This window comes from Amborella trichopoda, chromosome 9 (genome assembly GCF_054954075.1).
Source record: "Amborella trichopoda isolate Santa Cruz 75 chromosome 9, AtrichopodaSantaCruz75HAP2 v2.0, whole genome shotgun sequence".
Classification (NCBI taxonomy): domain Eukaryota; kingdom Viridiplantae; phylum Streptophyta; class Magnoliopsida; order Amborellales; family Amborellaceae; genus Amborella; species Amborella trichopoda.
Genome location: NC_142344.1, coordinates 14,121,075 through 14,139,936, shown reverse-complemented (window position 1 = coordinate 14,139,936; position 18,862 = coordinate 14,121,075). Strand labels below are relative to the sequence as shown.

General features: G+C 35.6%; 1 protein-coding gene across 2 annotated transcripts; it reads right to left on the bottom strand.

Annotated features, from left to right (window-relative positions):
- Window positions 1–5,348: 5,348 nt before the first annotated feature.
- On the bottom strand, window positions 5,349–18,558 carry LOC18424422 (Ribosomal L5P family protein). 2 transcript variants are annotated; one of them, XR_016040154.1, is made up of 4 exons: window positions 18,220–18,558; window positions 13,307–13,507; window positions 6,872–6,975; window positions 5,349–6,046 (listed from the first exon to the last, which is right to left on the bottom strand). XR_016040154.1 is itself a non-coding variant. In XM_006829009.4 (3 exons), exons 1-3 carry the CDS (start codon window positions 18,463–18,465, stop codon window positions 5,705–5,707), a joined length of 789 nt encoding a protein of 262 aa, XP_006829072.1. In that variant the 5' UTR covers window positions 18,466–18,558; the 3' UTR covers window positions 5,349–5,704. The 2 variants fall into 2 exon arrangements, 1 of the variants encoding a protein (XP_006829072.1); XM_006829009.4 differs by lacking the exon at window positions 6,872–6,975.
- Window positions 18,559–18,862: the final 304 nt, after the last annotated feature.

The window sequence follows — 18,862 nt, the reverse complement described above, 5'->3', positions numbered from 1 at the left end:
ACTATTGCGTACCATATAAATATATAAAAAAAAAAAGCATTTTCAATAATTTAAAATGGCCAAATTACCCTCCATCATTTTTTAGGGGTATTTCGATCATTTTATATATTGAGAAATATTTTTTATATATTTTTTAATTGTCCGACCTATTTTTTAATACATATGTCTAAAATTTCATTGTGATTCAATTTTTAGAAAAAAAAAAAAAAGATTAAAATTCATATAGTAATATGCATTCTGAACATATAATGAAGATTTGACGGCTTCTATTCCACCTATATTATTATTCATTCTAGTTGCCCAGCTATGGAATGCCTATGGGTGAAAAAGAACAATTTTTTCGCCCATAAGAATTAGAAGTTGTTAAAAACTGGCACTTCTAATTTAGTAGTTTAAATATTTTCTCCCATGGGTGAAAATGAGTCGTGGCAGTTTCCTGTGTTTATTAGGAGTTTATTAGGTGTGTCTTGATGAGAATAATGAACGTCTAAAATTATAAGTGATTTGGAAGTGCATGGAGGAGATTGGCATTGACTCGTTGATGAAGTTGTTCAACAAGGTATTGATAACAAAGAAAATATCAGACGAATGGAGGATAAGTATTGTGGTACTTATTTACTAGAACAAATGAGACATACAAAATCGTGCGAACTATGGAGTGATCATGCTTATAAGCCATACTATGAAGCTTTAGGAGTGAGTGCTTGAGCAACGACTAAGGCATGCAATAAATGTATCTGATAATCAATTTAGTTTTATGCCAAGAACGTCAACAACTGAGACTATTTTTCTACTTAAGCAATTGATTGAGAAGTTTAGAGTGAAGAGAAAATACATACACATGGTCTTTATTGATCTAGAAAAAGCTTATGATAGAGTACTTTGAGATTTGATTTGGTGGGTGCTGAAAAAAAAACAAGTCTCCAAACACTACATTAACTTGGTAAGAGATATGTACAATGGAGCACTAACTAGTGTACGAATAATTAGTAGAGAGACGAGTGAGTTTTCAATTACAATAGGTCTACATTGAGCATATACGTCATTATCTTAGTTATGTATGACTTAACTAGACACATACATGATGAGGTACAACGATGCACGTTGTTCGCAGGTGACATAGTTTTGATCAATCAAACTCGAAACGTCGTCAACACAAAGTCAGTATTTTGGAGGGATAATCTAGAATCCAAATATTTTAAAATTAGATGGATTAAAGCAGAGTATATGGAACACAAGTTCATTAATAACAAAAGTAGAGATGAGAAAATAGTTAAGATTGATGGATATGAAGTACAAAAAAGACCACAACTTTTGATATCTTCAGTCGATAACCTAGGAAAATGGAGAGATTGAGGAAGACGTCACGCATAGAATTAGAGTTAGGTGGGTAAAGTGGATATGTACAACTGAAATTTTATGTGATCATTGCGTATCAATAAAGCTGAAGCGCAAAATTTATATGATAGTTGTGAGATCAGCTTTGCTCTATGGGGCAGAATGTTGGGAGGACAAAAAATAAAATACCCATAAAATGAGTGTAGTGGAGTTGAGGATGTTGAGATGGATAAGTGGCAAGAAAAGAAGGGATAGAATTCAAAATGAATCCATCTGAGAGAATTTAAGTGTAGCACCAATAAACGATAAGAAGAGAGAACGCAGACTAGGTTGGCTGGCCATATGTGGCGCCGACCAAATGTAGCACCTATTAAAAGGTGCAAATTAGTTCAAGTGGAATGACTGAAAAGGGAAAGGGGTAAGCCCAAAAGGAAATGGTTGGAAGCTGTCCAAAAAAATATGGGGACTTATGGCCTCACTAAAGGTGTGGTCTTTACTAGAGCAGAATGGCAAATCAGGATTCATGTAGCTAACCCTAATTAATTAGAAACTGGCTATGATGATGAGATGATATGATATAATACAAATATATGGAAAACACTACAAAACGCCTATAGGTAAAGTTCGACAGTACTTCATCTACGGTTTTGTCACCGTCCAAAGTTCATCACACAGCCACATATGTTTGATAGTATTTGAATTTTAATATTTGTTTTACAAATAATATTGATCAGAAGTTTTGTAGGTGCATGCGGCTTAGTGAGACGCACCTGTATAAAATATAAAACAAGTAATTTAGATGATACAAATGACCTAAAATACCCCTATAAATTTTCAGGGGTATTTTTGTTATTTCATTTTATAAATATTATTTTTTTAATATTTTATTTTGAAACGAATTGGTCATATGTACACACGTCCCAAATTTTAAATAAATCTGATTTGTAAAATAATGATTAAAATTTAAATACTACTAGACGACCGTAATCGTGTGATGAACTTTGGACAATGATGAAGTGCCGGTGAAGTATTATAGAACTTCACTTAAAGACGTTTTGTAGTGTTTACCATAAATTTAATACATAATATAATATAATATAATATAATCTAAATATATATTAATAATATATAATATAAAATAATATATTATTTATATAAAATGTTATTTATATATTATAGCAAGGGTTTCACGCACAGGTGAGTAAGAATCATTTTGTTTCTCTTTTAGGCGGACTTCAAAAATTTTGTTCAAAACAACTTACTGCAAAAGTTTTATGTCCATCGTTTCCCAGAAATATGAATTCCACCTATTTCAGTGGGAATTAACATCTCCAGCTACTTGGCTTGAAAGGTGGAAAAGTGAATACCGGCAGAAATGTGAATCCCTTCATTAAAATACATCCAAACATAATTTTTTGGCACAAATTCTAGAAATGTGAGCCCAGAATCTGGTGAACCAAACGGGCCCTTAGTTTAAAACATAAATCAGAGCAAATCTCATTCGAGATCTTCCGGTTGTAAACAACAACATTGGTTTAGCATCAGCAGTTTCGAATTATTTCTATGAAAATCTTCTCAAACTTGCTTCAGATAAGGAAACATGGACGAGGTATGAAATAAATTTGTTAGATTCCTAAGAACCAAAATTTTTCTAAGATTTTTTAAAATTCCTAAGAACGATAGATTTGTTCAGATTCCTAAAAACCCAAATTTTCCTAAGATTTGTTAAAATTTCTAAGCACCATATTTCCCTTAATCATTGTGGCCCTTGAATTATACAAGAGATGGAATAGATTGTTTCTCTAGTAAAAATATCTAATATATATTGCCAATGGTTAAGATATTTATAAACCTCTCTCCCCCTCAGTAAGTGATGTGTGTACCTACTTGTGCAATTGGGGGCGAGGTTATGAGCTTAGGCCCAAATACATGATTCTAATACGAGCAGTGGAGCATAGTGTACACTTACTCCCTCTAGCAGAACTAACTTGAAAAAAAAATTTGACCCAAAATTAGGGGAACGACGTAAAATCATTAGATTCTTATATTAAAAATGAAAATTTGAATTTTGAGTTTTTTACCACTTAGATCGCACCCATAAGTTGGAAGGTTTCACTTCAATCTTGAGGTGGTTTTTTCTTTTCGAGCCCATAGTGAATGCACCTTTGACCGTTTTTTTTTTTTGTTTTTTTTTTTTTGGGTTTTGCCCCAAGGGAGTATATAGGCAATATGCTCCCTCGGTGAAATTAAATCTTTTGACTCCTAACAAATCCTGATATTCCTCAACCAAAGAAAATCTCTCTCTAAATCTTGATGTTCATTGTTCAAAGCAAACGAATGGAATTCTCCTTCCACCTACGCCTCATGTGTATACCATGTTGTACAAGGACAAATTTTTCTAGTACTTCTATTGAGGAGATGTATGATATTACTCAAACCATTTGTCAGAAAATGTTAAACTCTCAGTTACATTGTCGTGTATTAACTGATTGCTTTCAATTATAAACCGACAGCCTAACATGTACACCACAATCTTATAAGGAAAAGTTAATACGGAGCCAAGGCTCTAAACAATCAAATTAGAGACGGGAGAAAAAAAATAGATTCAAGTTTTGAAAGTACTTCAGTTTGTAACGCATTTTTGGACTGTCAATTTTCATGATTATCAAGTTTTTATAGATCATCTACACTATTTTTTAAGCTTTAAATTCTATAATTAAAGATGAAAATATATTTTAAAGCTATCACAAAGATTTTCTTGTATTGCAACCACATTTCTCGACACTATTTGAAGGTGCACTTTACTTTGATTGTTTAGAGCCTCGGCTCTATACAAACCGCACCCTAATGGGATCAATTTTTACTGATCGCGCTGATTTGCAACTTTACGGCAATTTCATCAAAAAAGTTAGCATCAAAACTACAGGAAACTGCAAACCCAAATGCCAAGCTTTGATTAATGTCTAGTTTTAGAGTGTTTTCGAGTTCGGGTTGAGAGGTTAACGGTTTGGAGACAACCATTTCACAGCGAAAAATCATAATTTTTTTGCATAGATTTTCATGGCAAGCTCTAGTTTTGGATCCATGAGATATAGACAACTATTACAGATAAGCTGGCACAAGGTGGGAAGGTTCAATGAGGGAGTAAGGTGGAGGGTTCAGCCGGTCTCCCCACATGCGCCGATCCCTCTGAACAAGAGAGGGGGCACTGACGCGATCACGGATCACCACCTCAATTGGAATCCTAGGGTCCTGGGGGATAGGGGATGGGATTCCTAATCCCCCTTAGGCCTGCTACAAGACACGCTTGGGATGGCATTTCAGGATTTCCCAATCCCTGTTGGCAGACGTGCCTTTATAAGGGTATCTCATACTCTACCCCAGGTTTTGGGGAGGAACTGGAAACACTCAAAGGAGATTAGGGCATCCCCGTTTGTTTGCTGTGTACCTAGTTCCCTTAAGCTGTAAAAATTACAGCCTTAAAGCTGAAACAATTATGCAGTCACATATAAGATATAAGCCTTTCAAGATACTATATTTTTAAGAAAATGGAGAATTAAATCTTAAGAAAACAAAAATAGAAATAAAATCTTTGGAAAAACAAAAGAAACCTGAGAAGTTTTTAAGCAATAAGCATGAGTAAAACTTCATCTACAAATAAGAATAAAATGAAGTAAAAGTAAAGTTCATTGACAAAGCGTCAATGAGTTTTTGTTCGCCATTTTCCTTGCATGAGTGAAACTTCACCTACAGATAAGAATAAAATGAAGTAAAAGTAAAGTTCATTGACAAAGCGTCAATGAGTTTTTGTTCGCCATTTTCCTTGGACCCCAGCATCCATCATTCAGAGCATCAACCATTACTTCAAATCCAGCTACACACGTACAGCATGATAGGGGAGTAATTCCAATGCACCGCTGGTTTCAGCAGATTTTGCAGTAAATATACAATTCTGACTGGTTTTCAGGAAAGAATGGGAGATACAAAGCACCACCCCAGCATTCAGAAAGTTGACGAATTACCCTCCCACTGGTATTAACTTTGCTTAAAAAACAGCATTACAGCAATGAAGAAGGCATATACCCAACACAAAGATCCCATATGGGTTAAAGAGGTGCTAAGTAGTGGGGTAGAAAACCCTAGTACATTCTGAAAATGGGGACTCTTCTGTGAAAGTTTTACCATAATGTACAACAAGAAAGTAATTAAGAAGCACATAAAAGATACAACGCAGAGGTACTTGTACAAATAAGCTCTCCTAGCCAGCCTCCATGCATTTAATCCAAAATAAATAGCATCAAACAAAATCGGCAACACGCTACAAGAAATAAGCCAAATGGGAAAGTGAAAGAAACTGATAAGAGGATCACTTTTTGCCTCGTAATTTTGATTTTGAGTCGAAGTGATGTGCCTTTTTCTTCTTTTTGCGAACTAATGGTGTGGTAGGTCCACTTTCACGCAACGGCATCCCAAGAAGAGCAAGCAGTTTTTGAGCTTCATTATCAGTCTTTGCAGTCGTGGTTATGCAAATATCCATGCCCCTGGGCTTACCAATTGCATCATACGCAATTTCAGGAAACACACTCTGTTCACGCAATCCAATGCTGAAGTTCCCATGACCATCAAAGCTGTTGGGATTCAAACCCTGAAAATCTCGTGTCCTAGGAAGCCCCAGATTTATGAGGCGATCCAAAAAATAAAACATCATCTGCAACAAGAAAAAGTATGACAATGTTAGATTGACTCCAAAACTCAGAGAACAATACCATGGTATCTTTAAATTTCACTTGTCCTGGTAATCAAACTTAAGGCTAGATGCTGATCAAATGAAGTAAATGAATGTGAAAATTGGGAATTAAAGGTCTCAGAACTATCAATAGGTAGGCTGTTCACCTAATGAAAATAAACACAAAACAACTCTACTAAGTTCGTGAATACCCTCATGATAGAGAATTTGCAATTATTTGTCATTCATCCATTTTTCTTATTTATGGTAGAGGGATTGGACAACAAATTTCTGGGTGTAACTTATCAGTAACAAGATCTGAAAATCCACCCACCTATGAATGGTTAATTTATGACAAAATCTAACACTGGAAAGTAAGTTTGAAGAAACCCAAGAAGAAACCCATTACACAAATACTATCTTGCAATTCTAATCAGATCCCATGGGGTTTTACAGCACTATGGTTGATAATCTTTACATTGGGAGAAGCAATACATCTAATGCCTATTAAAAATGTTTTTCCAAGTATAATGTTAATTTGCTTAGTCATGAAATTAAAATAGCTTTTAATCAAAGACACTTTCGCCAGTGCTACAGGTTACAAATTCAAATCTAGACAAAGAGGCGATTGAAAGAAATCTAATGTCTTTACACAAACCAAACTAGCAAAGCAAAGAAAACCTTCCCAATGGGCTCCCTTCACATCTGAGAACAAGGGAAAAAGTAAAGGCCATCATATTCACCCTATGATTACAACCTAGAACTCACCCCTACAGTGATTCCCCAAAACCAATAAATGCCACTAACCTGAAGTGGTCACCGAAATACATCCAGGCCCAGATATAACTTGTCATGTACAAACCCCATTACGCAATTCCACCAGCACGTCCCACAACACCAATTAAAATCGACTGTCAAAGATGACATGCCCGCTATCAAAACCTCCCCTTAGGAGTATCAGTACCTATAAAGCTTCTGAAATAATAATTACATATACAGAATACATATCACAGTCATTCGCATAAACCAAAATCAATTCCAACAAGTCTCTCCTCAAACAACCAAATACACCTTAGAAAAACCTAGCCACCTAGATAGCATTGTGGTATAGTACATTTAATCCCCATAGTCCAAGAAACCTGGGAACTTCATTAACATTTTCCACTCTTCCAGTCATGCAACAATCGAACATGCCATCTACGCCCCACTAGAAATATCAAAGACAGCATGATAAATTTGACAGCGGAAGTAAGACACCTAAATACCAAAAATAAAAAAATTAAAAGTCCTACTCCATCTCGCATTCTCATCCAGTTGACTGTGGATTTCAAAGGAATCCAAATGCAGAAAAAAATCAAAACCAATCATCCATCTGTCATTGCAACCAACAATCTTCCTTTATATGAAAAGTAAACTACTCGCCTACTCAATTCATGGGATTTAATGTACTATGTCATAATTTAGCCAATAGGCCACATGGAATTTCCACAGAAGGGCCTGCTAGTTCGCAATTCACCTGATGATCACCAGATCGAAAAACATTTGCATCCTGTCCAACCAACTAGTACTACCACTATCATCAATGCAGCAACAGAAAAAGGGAAAGCATGGCAAAAGCACTAACATAGCCTTTCATCCAGCCACTAGCAACTGATGTAAGTGATTAAATAAAGAAAAGCTCTAATGGTAATAGGTCATCTTAACATTACAGGAGTTCCATATCATCCAGCCACCTATTAGTAGTGAAAGTACCCAAATACCTTCAACTCATCAAGTACACAATTTGGTATGGAAATCCATTGAAACACTCCAACAAGAATCTAAGATCCCATGCTTCACATGCTTATAACTCCATAAAGACCACAAAGCTTCCCACATATTGCAGACACATTCTACATGGAAAGCTTCACATACTTTCCACATATTACAAACATGTGCCCACCCCTGCTCCCACTGAAAGATATTGTTAATCGTAGGACTGCCTAGAACTCGTCCTAGCATAGAGCATAGCGTTTAACAAGTACTTCCAGCTTAGATTGAGTTGTGGACACCCTTTTCTTTTCTTTTTTTTGAGAGAATTGGGTTGTGGACACTTAAGAAGTCGAGACATAACAATGTGAACAAATCCCCATACAAACACTTCATAGGGATAGGTTGGTATTCCATTTTCTGCTTCCATATAAATTTCTTTTTTTTTTTTTGCCATTGATGCATCCTTGTAATTTGCCAAATATATTTGGTATCTATGAAAAAAGGTATAAGTTCTTTTCTGTGAACAGCTTCTCTCAAATTAACCAGAAGACTATAGTAAAATCCATGAAATGCCACGAATAACTGAGCAACTATTTTAAATTCAGAAGCACATTTTGTAGAACAATGGCATGCTGGATTTTATATTTAAAAATCATAACTTCCAAAACACAAACTTACGATCTCAAATGTAAATCAAATATTTTCAACGAATTGAAATGTAAACCATACATTCAAATTAGGCCCCAATATATGCAGGTTACACCAGTCATTTGTGGTCAATTGTACAGAACAATCCTGGAAGCAACTTCTCACATGCTATTAAACCAATTCTTAAACCCTAAGCCAATGAAATGTACACATTCCAGACCACTTAGTTTCCACTTGTTTAACAAAGTCACCAAATGACCTTCAGTTTTGAGACGGATTTAGAAAATATAACATGCCAATGATCTTTTGACTACCCACCCCTGATCATGAGAGCAGTCACATGTTTCAATCTTTTATTCACTCTCTCTCAGCCGCGTATGGAAGCACTGCAACCCATCCCAGCCTAACCCATTTGTCACACATAAATATTACCATGTAGAAAGATGGTACACCCTTAGAAAGATGGTAGTAAGAGGCTAAATACACTTGGTTGCCTACCAATTACTGAGGCCCATGGGAGATGGAGAGCAGAAGATTGCATGAAGAGAAGGTGGCAGGATAGTGATGTAGAGATGGGTCTACTTCTGTATTCATGGACAATGTTAGGAGGGGAAGGTGGGGAGAACATGGGACCTTTGCTAAAGAAAAAGGGGGAAGCAGGGGATCCTTGTGGAGTAATGGGCACTTCTGGGCCAAAGATGGAGACAAGTACATGTCCACACGTGTGTGTACATGTAAATATGTAAGGGGAATACTTCATACTTCCATGGGCTAATTTCTATAAAACTAGCTAATGTCCCAAAAACTCCAAAAAAAACTATCTAGGAGGATTGTTTGACCCCAAAAGCTCAAATTCTCTAGAAGCTTGCAAACAATCTCACAAATAAAATAAAATAAAAACATAAAAAATGGATGTCTTTGGGAGAGAAAAACTTCGGTGAATGCCACCAGTCCATTTTAGATCTAATTTTATTTTATTTTTGTTCATTGCATTGTTTATCTGGTGATGATGAGGACATCTGCAATAGATACTTTGTATCCTTGCAATTCCTCTCGCCTAAATAAAGAAAACATTCTCTGGGGTTCTTTTTGGGTTCATGAGCTTGTTTGCCGAATGAATTTGGGTCGTCATCCAAAATCCTCTAGGTAGATATTTTTAGAAATTTTTGGGCCTTTGAGTTACTGCTGCATAAATAGCTAAAGGGAGTATGCAATATTTTCCTATATATATATATATATATATATATATATATATATATATAAGGTGTCAAACTTTGTAGAGTAAGGTGCACCTCGAAAATCCACCTAAAAAGGTTGTTTAGACATTGAAAACCTTACAATTGACCATCTTGCCCTTAAGTTGTATAGATCATCATCATCATCAAAACTTTTTCCCAACGATTTGGGGTTGCCTACAGGAATCCTGGTCTGTCATTCTGCTCTATCAAAGGCCATACCCTCAGTGAGGCCACAAGTCCCATATCTGTTCACACTACTTCTAACCATGTCCTTTTGGGCCTATCCCCTACCCCTTTTTTAGCTTTCTACTTGAACTCGTACCTCCTAACAGGTGTTGTATTGAGTCTATGTTGCACATGCTCAACCCACCTAAGTCTACTCTCTCATCTTATCGCCTATTGAAGCTATACCTAAGTTCTCCCAAATGCATTCATGTCAAATTCCTCGAGATGTATAAGTATGAAAGAAAAGGAAATCAAGTCTTAAAAAGTAGTACACTTCGTAGCACATTATCTATATTGTACATCTTCAAAAAATTTAAGCATTTATAGATTTACTCAATCTAAACCATTTTTTGGAGTTTTAAATTCATAATTAAGGGTAATTTAGACAATAGTAAGGGTTTCCGACACCAAAACTGCATCTTTTGGCAAGCTTTAGAGGTGTGCCTTATTTTGATTGTTTAAGGATGATACCTTATACAAACCACACCCCATATATATATATATATATATATATATATATATATATATAGGATTATGTTAGGGTTCTCATACTATAGAGCAGTTTATAATTGTACTCAACAAATTTTGGACACTTATCTACCCTTGTTTTATACATGAAACATTTTTTTAGTAAGTATGTGGATAATGCCACGCATCTCCTAATGGCCAAAAATACCCTCACTAAAAAATTATTGTATTACAAAACAAGGGTATATAAGTGCCCAAAATTTGTTGAGTCCAACTATAAGATACTCTATAGTGTGAGCACCCTAGCATAACCCGCAAGCTTTCTATGCTTCCCCTATAACATAAAACTTATATACTTTCCCTTATCCAACCGTCCATTCTGAATGGAGGGCTAAGATCGCCCGAATCACAATGTCACGTCTCTACACTATTTTATTTTTCATTTTTTTTTTATAAATTATTTTGACACCAAATTTTGTATGCCCAATCCTTTATTAAACTCGCTCTAGCGAAAAATATAAAAAAAATATTTTTAATAAAATAAAATGACCAAAATACCCCTAAAAGTTTCAAGCGGTATTTTGGTCATTATATTTTATCAAAAATTTATTTTTAATATATTTTTATAGGTGCGCCCCAATGAGAAAATGGCACATACCAAATTTCATATTCATACAATTTGTATTAAAAAAATTAAAAATAAAATACTTTGAGGCGTTGGATCTAAGATCAAACGGTGAGTGGCTCTTTTGATCAAAATTGGACGCCCGTATGGTAGGGGAAGCATAGATCTACTATGTTGTAGGGGAATATATATATATATATATATATATATATATAGAGAGAGAGAGAGAGAGAAAGAGAGAGGAAGAAGTCTTAAAAACGCCTATGGGCGAATTTGAATAGTGTTTCACTCCGCAACAGTCGTTGCGGTTTTATCGAAAAATCGCAATAGACATGCTATGTCCGTTGCAGTTTTTTAATTTTCAGACGGCGTTGAGCCTATGGGTGAAACACTGTTCATTTTTGCCCATAGGCGTTGCACAGTCTCTTCTTATATATATAGGAATTGCAGAATCGTGGCTGGCTAGAAGATTCCTATTTTCAAAAATTTTCGACATCTATACAAGGGAATCACAGGAAACGGGATTCCTACTTAATAGGAATCAAGTAGCGACCCAAATGGAATCGAGATCCCTACATACATGGAATCGAGATTTCGACCGCTTTGGAATTGAGTTTTTAACTTATTTGGAATCGACTCATATGGAAACGCGATACCTTCATATATGGAATCGCAATTCCGACATCTTTGTAATTGAGTTTTTTGATGTATTTGGAATCACGATTTATACCAGTTTGGAATCGAGATTCATATCAGTTTGGAATTGAGTTTCGACCCACAAGGCAATCGAGATTTATAACTCTATGGGGTCGAGTTTCAACCCTTTTGGACTCAAAATTCCTACATTAACGACATCTCATGCCTTAACAACTTAGAACATTATCAAGCAAATGAGATCAAAGGTCTCTAAGATATGAAGTCAATGTACTGAGTTATTGACTATACAGCCTCAAACACAGTAATCAGAAAGTAAGGTCAATTAATAGACATTCGTAGTCCACCAAGGAAATTGTCCACAAAAGATACAAATATTATCTCATGTATTTTTGAAATGTGATGTTGATTTCATTATTATAGTTCAAAATAGGACTTTGTTTGTGCTATGGTGTTGTCTATGTTGTAGTCCTATTTGAATGTAAAACTCTTTATAATTTATATTTTTTAAAAAGTCACCCAAGCCTAGAATTATTAAAAACGTGATTCGCGCCAGTCCTAGCACCATTAATATTCTTATTAATGCTCAAACGCCCTAGTTATACTTGCCTTTGTTTCCTACAAAAGACGTTAGAAACATACATGTTGAGTATTTCTTAACTCTAAATATTTGCATTTGAAAGTCGATTCGTGTTACAAATACGCCAGCACTGCGTTCATTGGATTATTTTTTGGAGTACCTAAACAATGTTCTCCAATCGGGTTTCCAAATAACTGAAATCAAAATCTATAAATATTTGATGTCAGATTCTACGTTCAACAATTCACAGTTTTGTGCACCATAGGAAACAATGTTATTCAAAAAATTAGGATCAAGATTCTATGAAGGTTGAAGTAAGATTTCATGTTGATTGGATCACGGTTTCCTATACCTACAAACCAACGTACTTGATGTCGTGGATTCTAGATTAAAAAAAAAAAAAAAATCAAATCGAGATTCATTATATGTGGAATCTGGAATCAACAAATGTGGATCAAGATTCAATAAACGTTGGAATTGAGATTCGAAAAACTTGGAATCAAGATTTCATAAAAGTTTGGATCAAGATTCGGGAAATGTCAGAATCGAGATTCCTATAATAAGGAATCAAGATTCATGACTTCATGGAAATGGGTTCTGTGAAGACTCCTTGCCAGAATCGCTGAATAGGGATTCTGAAGCCGAATCGTGACCTAGCAAACAAATTCCAGTAATTATGTGAAAGAGAGTGAGAGAGAGAGAGAGAGAGAGAGAGAGAGAAGGGGGGGAGCACTAGTTACTCGTCCTTTGCTGAAGTTATTCAAAACAAGTAGTGACTTTTGATCTTTTGAAGACCAAGAACGGTTCAGTAAAATGTTTGAAGTGGTAAATTGGCTGTCTTCCAGTTTGGTCGATTCATAATAATTGATGAAGAAAGAAGACGATGTTTATAAAACATGATAAAAGTTCTAATTTATAATAAGATTTACATGGTAAATAATGCAATACCAAGTAACAAAACAAATGCAATCAGAGTCCAAAAAAAGCAGAAAGTAACCTAGAAAATAATACATAAGCTTTATATATAACCAGGGATATTATAGAAAACTCACATTTCCTCTTAAAGTGACAGCTATGCCCACGGGATAGCCTTCCCTGAGCTTGAAGCTTGCGATGGACACTCTCGCACGTGTCTTGACTGGCCTTTGGCCAGCAATGAGGGACATGTCCTTAATTGCAGCTTCTAAACCCTTGGAGTTTTGTGCTGCATCCCCAATGCCACAATTAACTACTATCTTCTCAATTTTGGGAACCTACAAAAAATTCCTGTTCAAAATGGTAACCTCAAAAGAACATATTGAAAAAGAACAAAAAATCCTTAACCTAAAGACAGACAAGGATGCATGTTCCAAGCATCTAAGCACAGCCACACATGCATGAACAGCTTGCTTCTATATGTATGAACATATGTATGTGTACATGTACGCACTCATCCATATGTAAGCACAAGAACGTAGGCACATTCACATGCGCACATTTTCACGTGTGTGCACATAAATAATTACTGGTATGAGGCATTTTACACGGAAAACAAAAAGAATCTTCCAACTAAATTGCTGGCCACTACAACAGGAACATAAATCCTACAAGCCCTAATACTTTTCTCATAATTTCCTAAGGTTGTATTTTTTTTTTTTTATAATGTTAACCTTTTAATTGAAAAGAGAGAGATGTGCAAAACACCTTAGCAACCCACAGAAGAGGATGCTCAAGGAGATAAAAGAAAAGGAAAGTGCGGAATCAAAAGCCTCTTTTGGGAATAATTCCTTATGTTGTAGTTTTCTTTTCGTATTAAGACTCCCTTTCTCATGGCAATCTTGAATCCCCCTATCAAAAGATTGATCAAGTTACATTGTTTATTCCAGATGCTCACCTACTTTCAAACGTGCTATTACACGTGAGCTGTATGACATGATTTGAAATAGAAGGAATTTCAAATTTTCAAATAACGGTATATTGATGTGTCAAGAAATAGGAAAGGAGCATCGACAAGTAACAGGATGAAATGTTCTTCAATTCAGACAAAATTTTGAAAGAACAAGTCAAATTCATCACCGTAGAACATGCTATTGATATCAAACAAGAGAAAACATCAGATATTACTACCAGCCTCAAAAGGATTGAGAAATTTTCACCATCTGAAATGTTTATATAATTTTTTAGGAATCAGTTTAAAATTGAAAAATGAGATGCAAGCATTTTTGCAATCAGTAAATAGGATAGACTAGAGAGGAGATTTATATACTCAAGATTAGTGTACATGGACTTGGCCAAGTAACTCGGCCTATGCACTATGAGGAAGCGAGTTGTACTGGACCAGTAGCTACTTCTATATAATGTTTATCACTTTATCCTTTTTATTATGATTTGAGAGCTTCTCTTATTATATTTTCCAATTTTCTATTTTTTCCTTTTTTTTTGAAGTATTTTAAAGATAAATCAATTTTTTCAATAGTCCATTTTCTATATACTTTTTCAACTTTTAGTAAACTTTTAACAATTTCTATTACTTATTTTATTTTTTGCTGATTTTAAGTTCTTTTTCACTTTTTTTTTACATTTTATTTTTATATTATTGGACCTCTGTTGTGGGGCCTGGACAGGACTTCACTGAGTCCACTCAGACTAGGCTGAGTTACTTGGATTGGCCCACGATCGAGGCCAAGGGCCGATCCGAGTCACAGAACCTTGATTGAGAGGAATTTTCCATGTCTATGGACGAATAAAAAGGACTACATCAACAATGATAAAATACTGTTCACACATTAAGTGAATCACAGTGTCTTAAAAATAGCAACAACTAAAAAGATCATCCCAAATCATACGAGCAAATCAAATTTTCACATTGTCAATTTATTGAACTAATTTCACAATCTCTGAAGCCAACCAAAATACAGAATTGAGAGAGAAAAATAAAAAATAATAACTTGCAGGTATACACATTAATGGTATTAAGAGAGAAACAGAAAACAGAGAGTACTGTTTCTATTTAGTTCTATCCTAAAATGGAATCATTTGAAGATAAATCACATAAAGTCTAATCCCAGTGACGAGATGAAATGAGAACCACCGTAAGACATATCTATGATTTAGAAATAAAAGGACAAAAGAAAAGTACTACAGAGAATTAAAATCTCGAAACAGTTTCGAAACATATTGGGTGAAAGCTTCTCTCTTTGTGGAGATGGAGTGTTCATGAGTTCCATAAAAATTCCTAAAAAGAAAGGAAGTTCTGAAAAAGAAGTATAACTGACATCAAACCCGACTACAATGAGAAGAAAGGCCATAGAGCTCAAATCAATAACCAAAGGGACAGCTACCTACACAATAGCGTCCATCTGAGCATATATCCATGGACATGAATGTTGGGTGTGTATGGCCATTAAAGGCCTTATGAGTGCTTGTAAAAGAATTATATAGTAGAACATGAACTCAATGGGAGTGTGATCCTGTGTGGATCATACTAAGCAAATGATGTTTGCTAATACTAGACTGTGGTTAACGTGCTAGATCAGTCTGGTTGGGGAAAACCCATGTTACCGATGATGGTTAGATGGGTTATCCCTTGATGAGATCAGAGTATGCCTGGAAGAGTGAGCCAAGGGACTATATGACCCTTGTGTGTGATGGAGGCCCTCAGAGACGATGCAAAAGCCTCACCATTTGTACCACCACACGGCATGCATATTGATAGCCGTTTTTTGGAAAGTGAACTACCTTTCAGGGTGAAGTGTGTGCATATGCAAGAGATACCCCTTGTCCACCATCAAGCAATGGATGACGTTGGTTTGATGACCTTGGTTTCGTCTCCAGGGGGGGACCTGAAATCCATATAATGGGACTACGACCCCTTACCCATTGGCTAGACTTTGGTGACCCATTAATGATCCCCTGCATGGACTGTAGGTCATGGAAAACACTGGGTCGGTTTGAGAAAGCATGTGTGGTTCGTAGTTTGCAGTTGGACATAGAGTGCCCCAGTGGATATTTATTCCTAGACCATATGGATCCTTTTCCCATCAAAGTATTTAATTTTATTTATTTTAATAATACATGATTTTTGGAATTGTTATTTGAATTTTTCTTAATCTCTAGATATTTTATTTATCAAATTTGGATTTATAAAAGCAAAGATATTGATTTTTTAATGATTTAAATATTCAAATAATGATTTTATGTTTTTCAAAAATAAATAATAACCTAATTGCATAGGAGGCTCAATAGGACTTTTGGGCCCACCATAGCAAAATTGGGTGGGGCCCATTATGTGCCACAATGGGTGGCACACCCCACCTAGGACACTTTCTATTTTTATAATCAAGCTCTAAAGCTTGAGAGATAAGTTTGTGTCATTTTAAGAAAGCTTAAGCCTTGAGGAAATTTTGAGTAATATTTTGGTATGTATGAGAAGACTCATGCATAAAATAAGAAAAAATAATATTATCATATATTAACGTTTTATTGGAATTAATTAATGAGAAAATGGTTTAGGGAGTGGAGGATAATGGTTCTAGTACCTTCTAAAGGATGTTGATGGCTCATCTATGGAATAGAGAGCTCATATCTCTCACCCCACTAGTCACCCAAGATCAATGGTGCATATTCAATCTCACATGAGTGGCAAGCCAAGGAAAACCCTAAAAAACCCTAAATTTGTTCAAGCACTATAAAAAAGGGAGTTCCCTATCCAAATCTCTACATCATATCTCTTACACCTAAAATCTCTCTTCTCTCTCCCATATACAATAAGAGGGGCACGCCCGTAGAAGAGGAATTCACTCTCTTATAAAAATTAAGGTGCACACCCCACCTAGAAGGAAACTTCTCTCTCATCTTGGAAACTCTCACTCCTCTCAAAGAAAACCCTAAGGGGGCACACCCCACTCTATATCTCTCTCATGGTTGCTCTCTTGTCTCCTCTCATCTCATATTGGGGCTAAGTCTATAGAGTGTGGTAGAAAGAGAAGCATCTTTCTCAAACTAGGTTATCAAGAGGGTTCACCTATCTATTGAATTTGTGATCATAGGGGTTCATGTTCTATTGGTGTGACTTGTCCAAAACTTGCTTTCTCGATTAAGATTGAAGGTTGACCATTAGATCCCGTGACATCGGAAGGTGGTGACTCGGTGTGGGATGTAAGAAACCAGATTGAGGTAATCTCCGACACCCTCTTTTGTTTCTTACATATTTATTTATTATGTCTTTTATTCCCAAACTTAGAGCATAGATTGTGTCTTTTCTTTGTTATGAAAAGAAAAATTTTTGAATGGTTTCAAGTTCTTGAGATCCTATTGCATTCTTTTCTTTTCTTTTATTTGAAGTTATTATATTGTAAAAGAATTTTCAAAAAAAAAGTTATTATATATTAAAAAGACTACTTATGAGTGATCTAGGCCGTGAAGAAAAGAAAAAGAACTGAAAAAGAAAAAAAAAAAATTATTATATACTCTGGCTAGATCACATGAGTCCTTTCAATGAATTCAGCAGCAAATACTAAATATTATCCAATCAACCAGCATTGGGTAATCTTGTAACTACACCTCATACATTTAGCTTTCAAAAGTATGTACAAGCATTTCTTATTAAGATAGGAAGACATGATAATGGTTAAAGAAGAGCATAATGAAGAAATTGTTTCCTTGACAAATGATAAACCTACAGTCATTTGGTTCGCAAAATGGATAATTGACAGGAAGCCAACAACAGAGTTCAATTATCGAGATAAGAAAAGGAAACCCAAATAGAAAACACATGTTATCCCGCGACAAAACTATTCATCCAACCCATGAACAAGCTGTGAATATCTCCATGAACCCCAACCTTTATGTGCGAGATAGAGAGAGAGTGATTTGATTGTACAAAGAGAAAACACATTCTTTCCTTTGAAAGAAAGAAAAAGAACACGAAACAAAGATATGAAACAGGAGGAATTCCAGATTCCAAATCAAGAAGAGTGGAGCTCACCTCATGTATGTTGGTGTAAGAGAATTCTTCTTTGAGGAGAGGGACAACTTTTTCATTGTAAAGATGCTTGAGTCGGTTGACCTTGGTCGCCTCCGCCTTATCAACCAGAACAATGGTTGAAGAAGTAGCCACCACAGTGAGTCTCTTAGGGTTTCTGCTACTCCATTGCAGGCTAGGGTTACGAGTTGTGGAAGAAGTGGGGAAGAGAGGGGTTGGGAGTGATGGAGATAGAATTGCAGAGACCATGGTACATGGAAGTCGGGCTTCCTCTCTCTTTTCACCGTCAAGCGCGAGCTCTTCAGTGGCGGATAAGACTTTTGTTAAATCCCACGTCACACCCCTCCTCTTACTGAACTAAGGTCCTTTTTGGATGTACCGTTATCACATATTACTGTAAGTTTTTGTTGGAAAAAGTTTTATACCAAGTTATCTCGAGCGGATATAGGAGAGTGCTCCCGAGTTGGGGAATCTGCCTTATCATTTAAAAAAACGAGGCTCTAAACAATCAAATTTGATCCTACCTCAAAAAATTCTCTGTTTTAATGCTCAAATATACTCATCATCTCGATGTTAAGATACATGGACATAAGAAAAAATTGAATTTCAAGTTTTGGAAATAGTGTATTTTGTAATGCATTTTTGA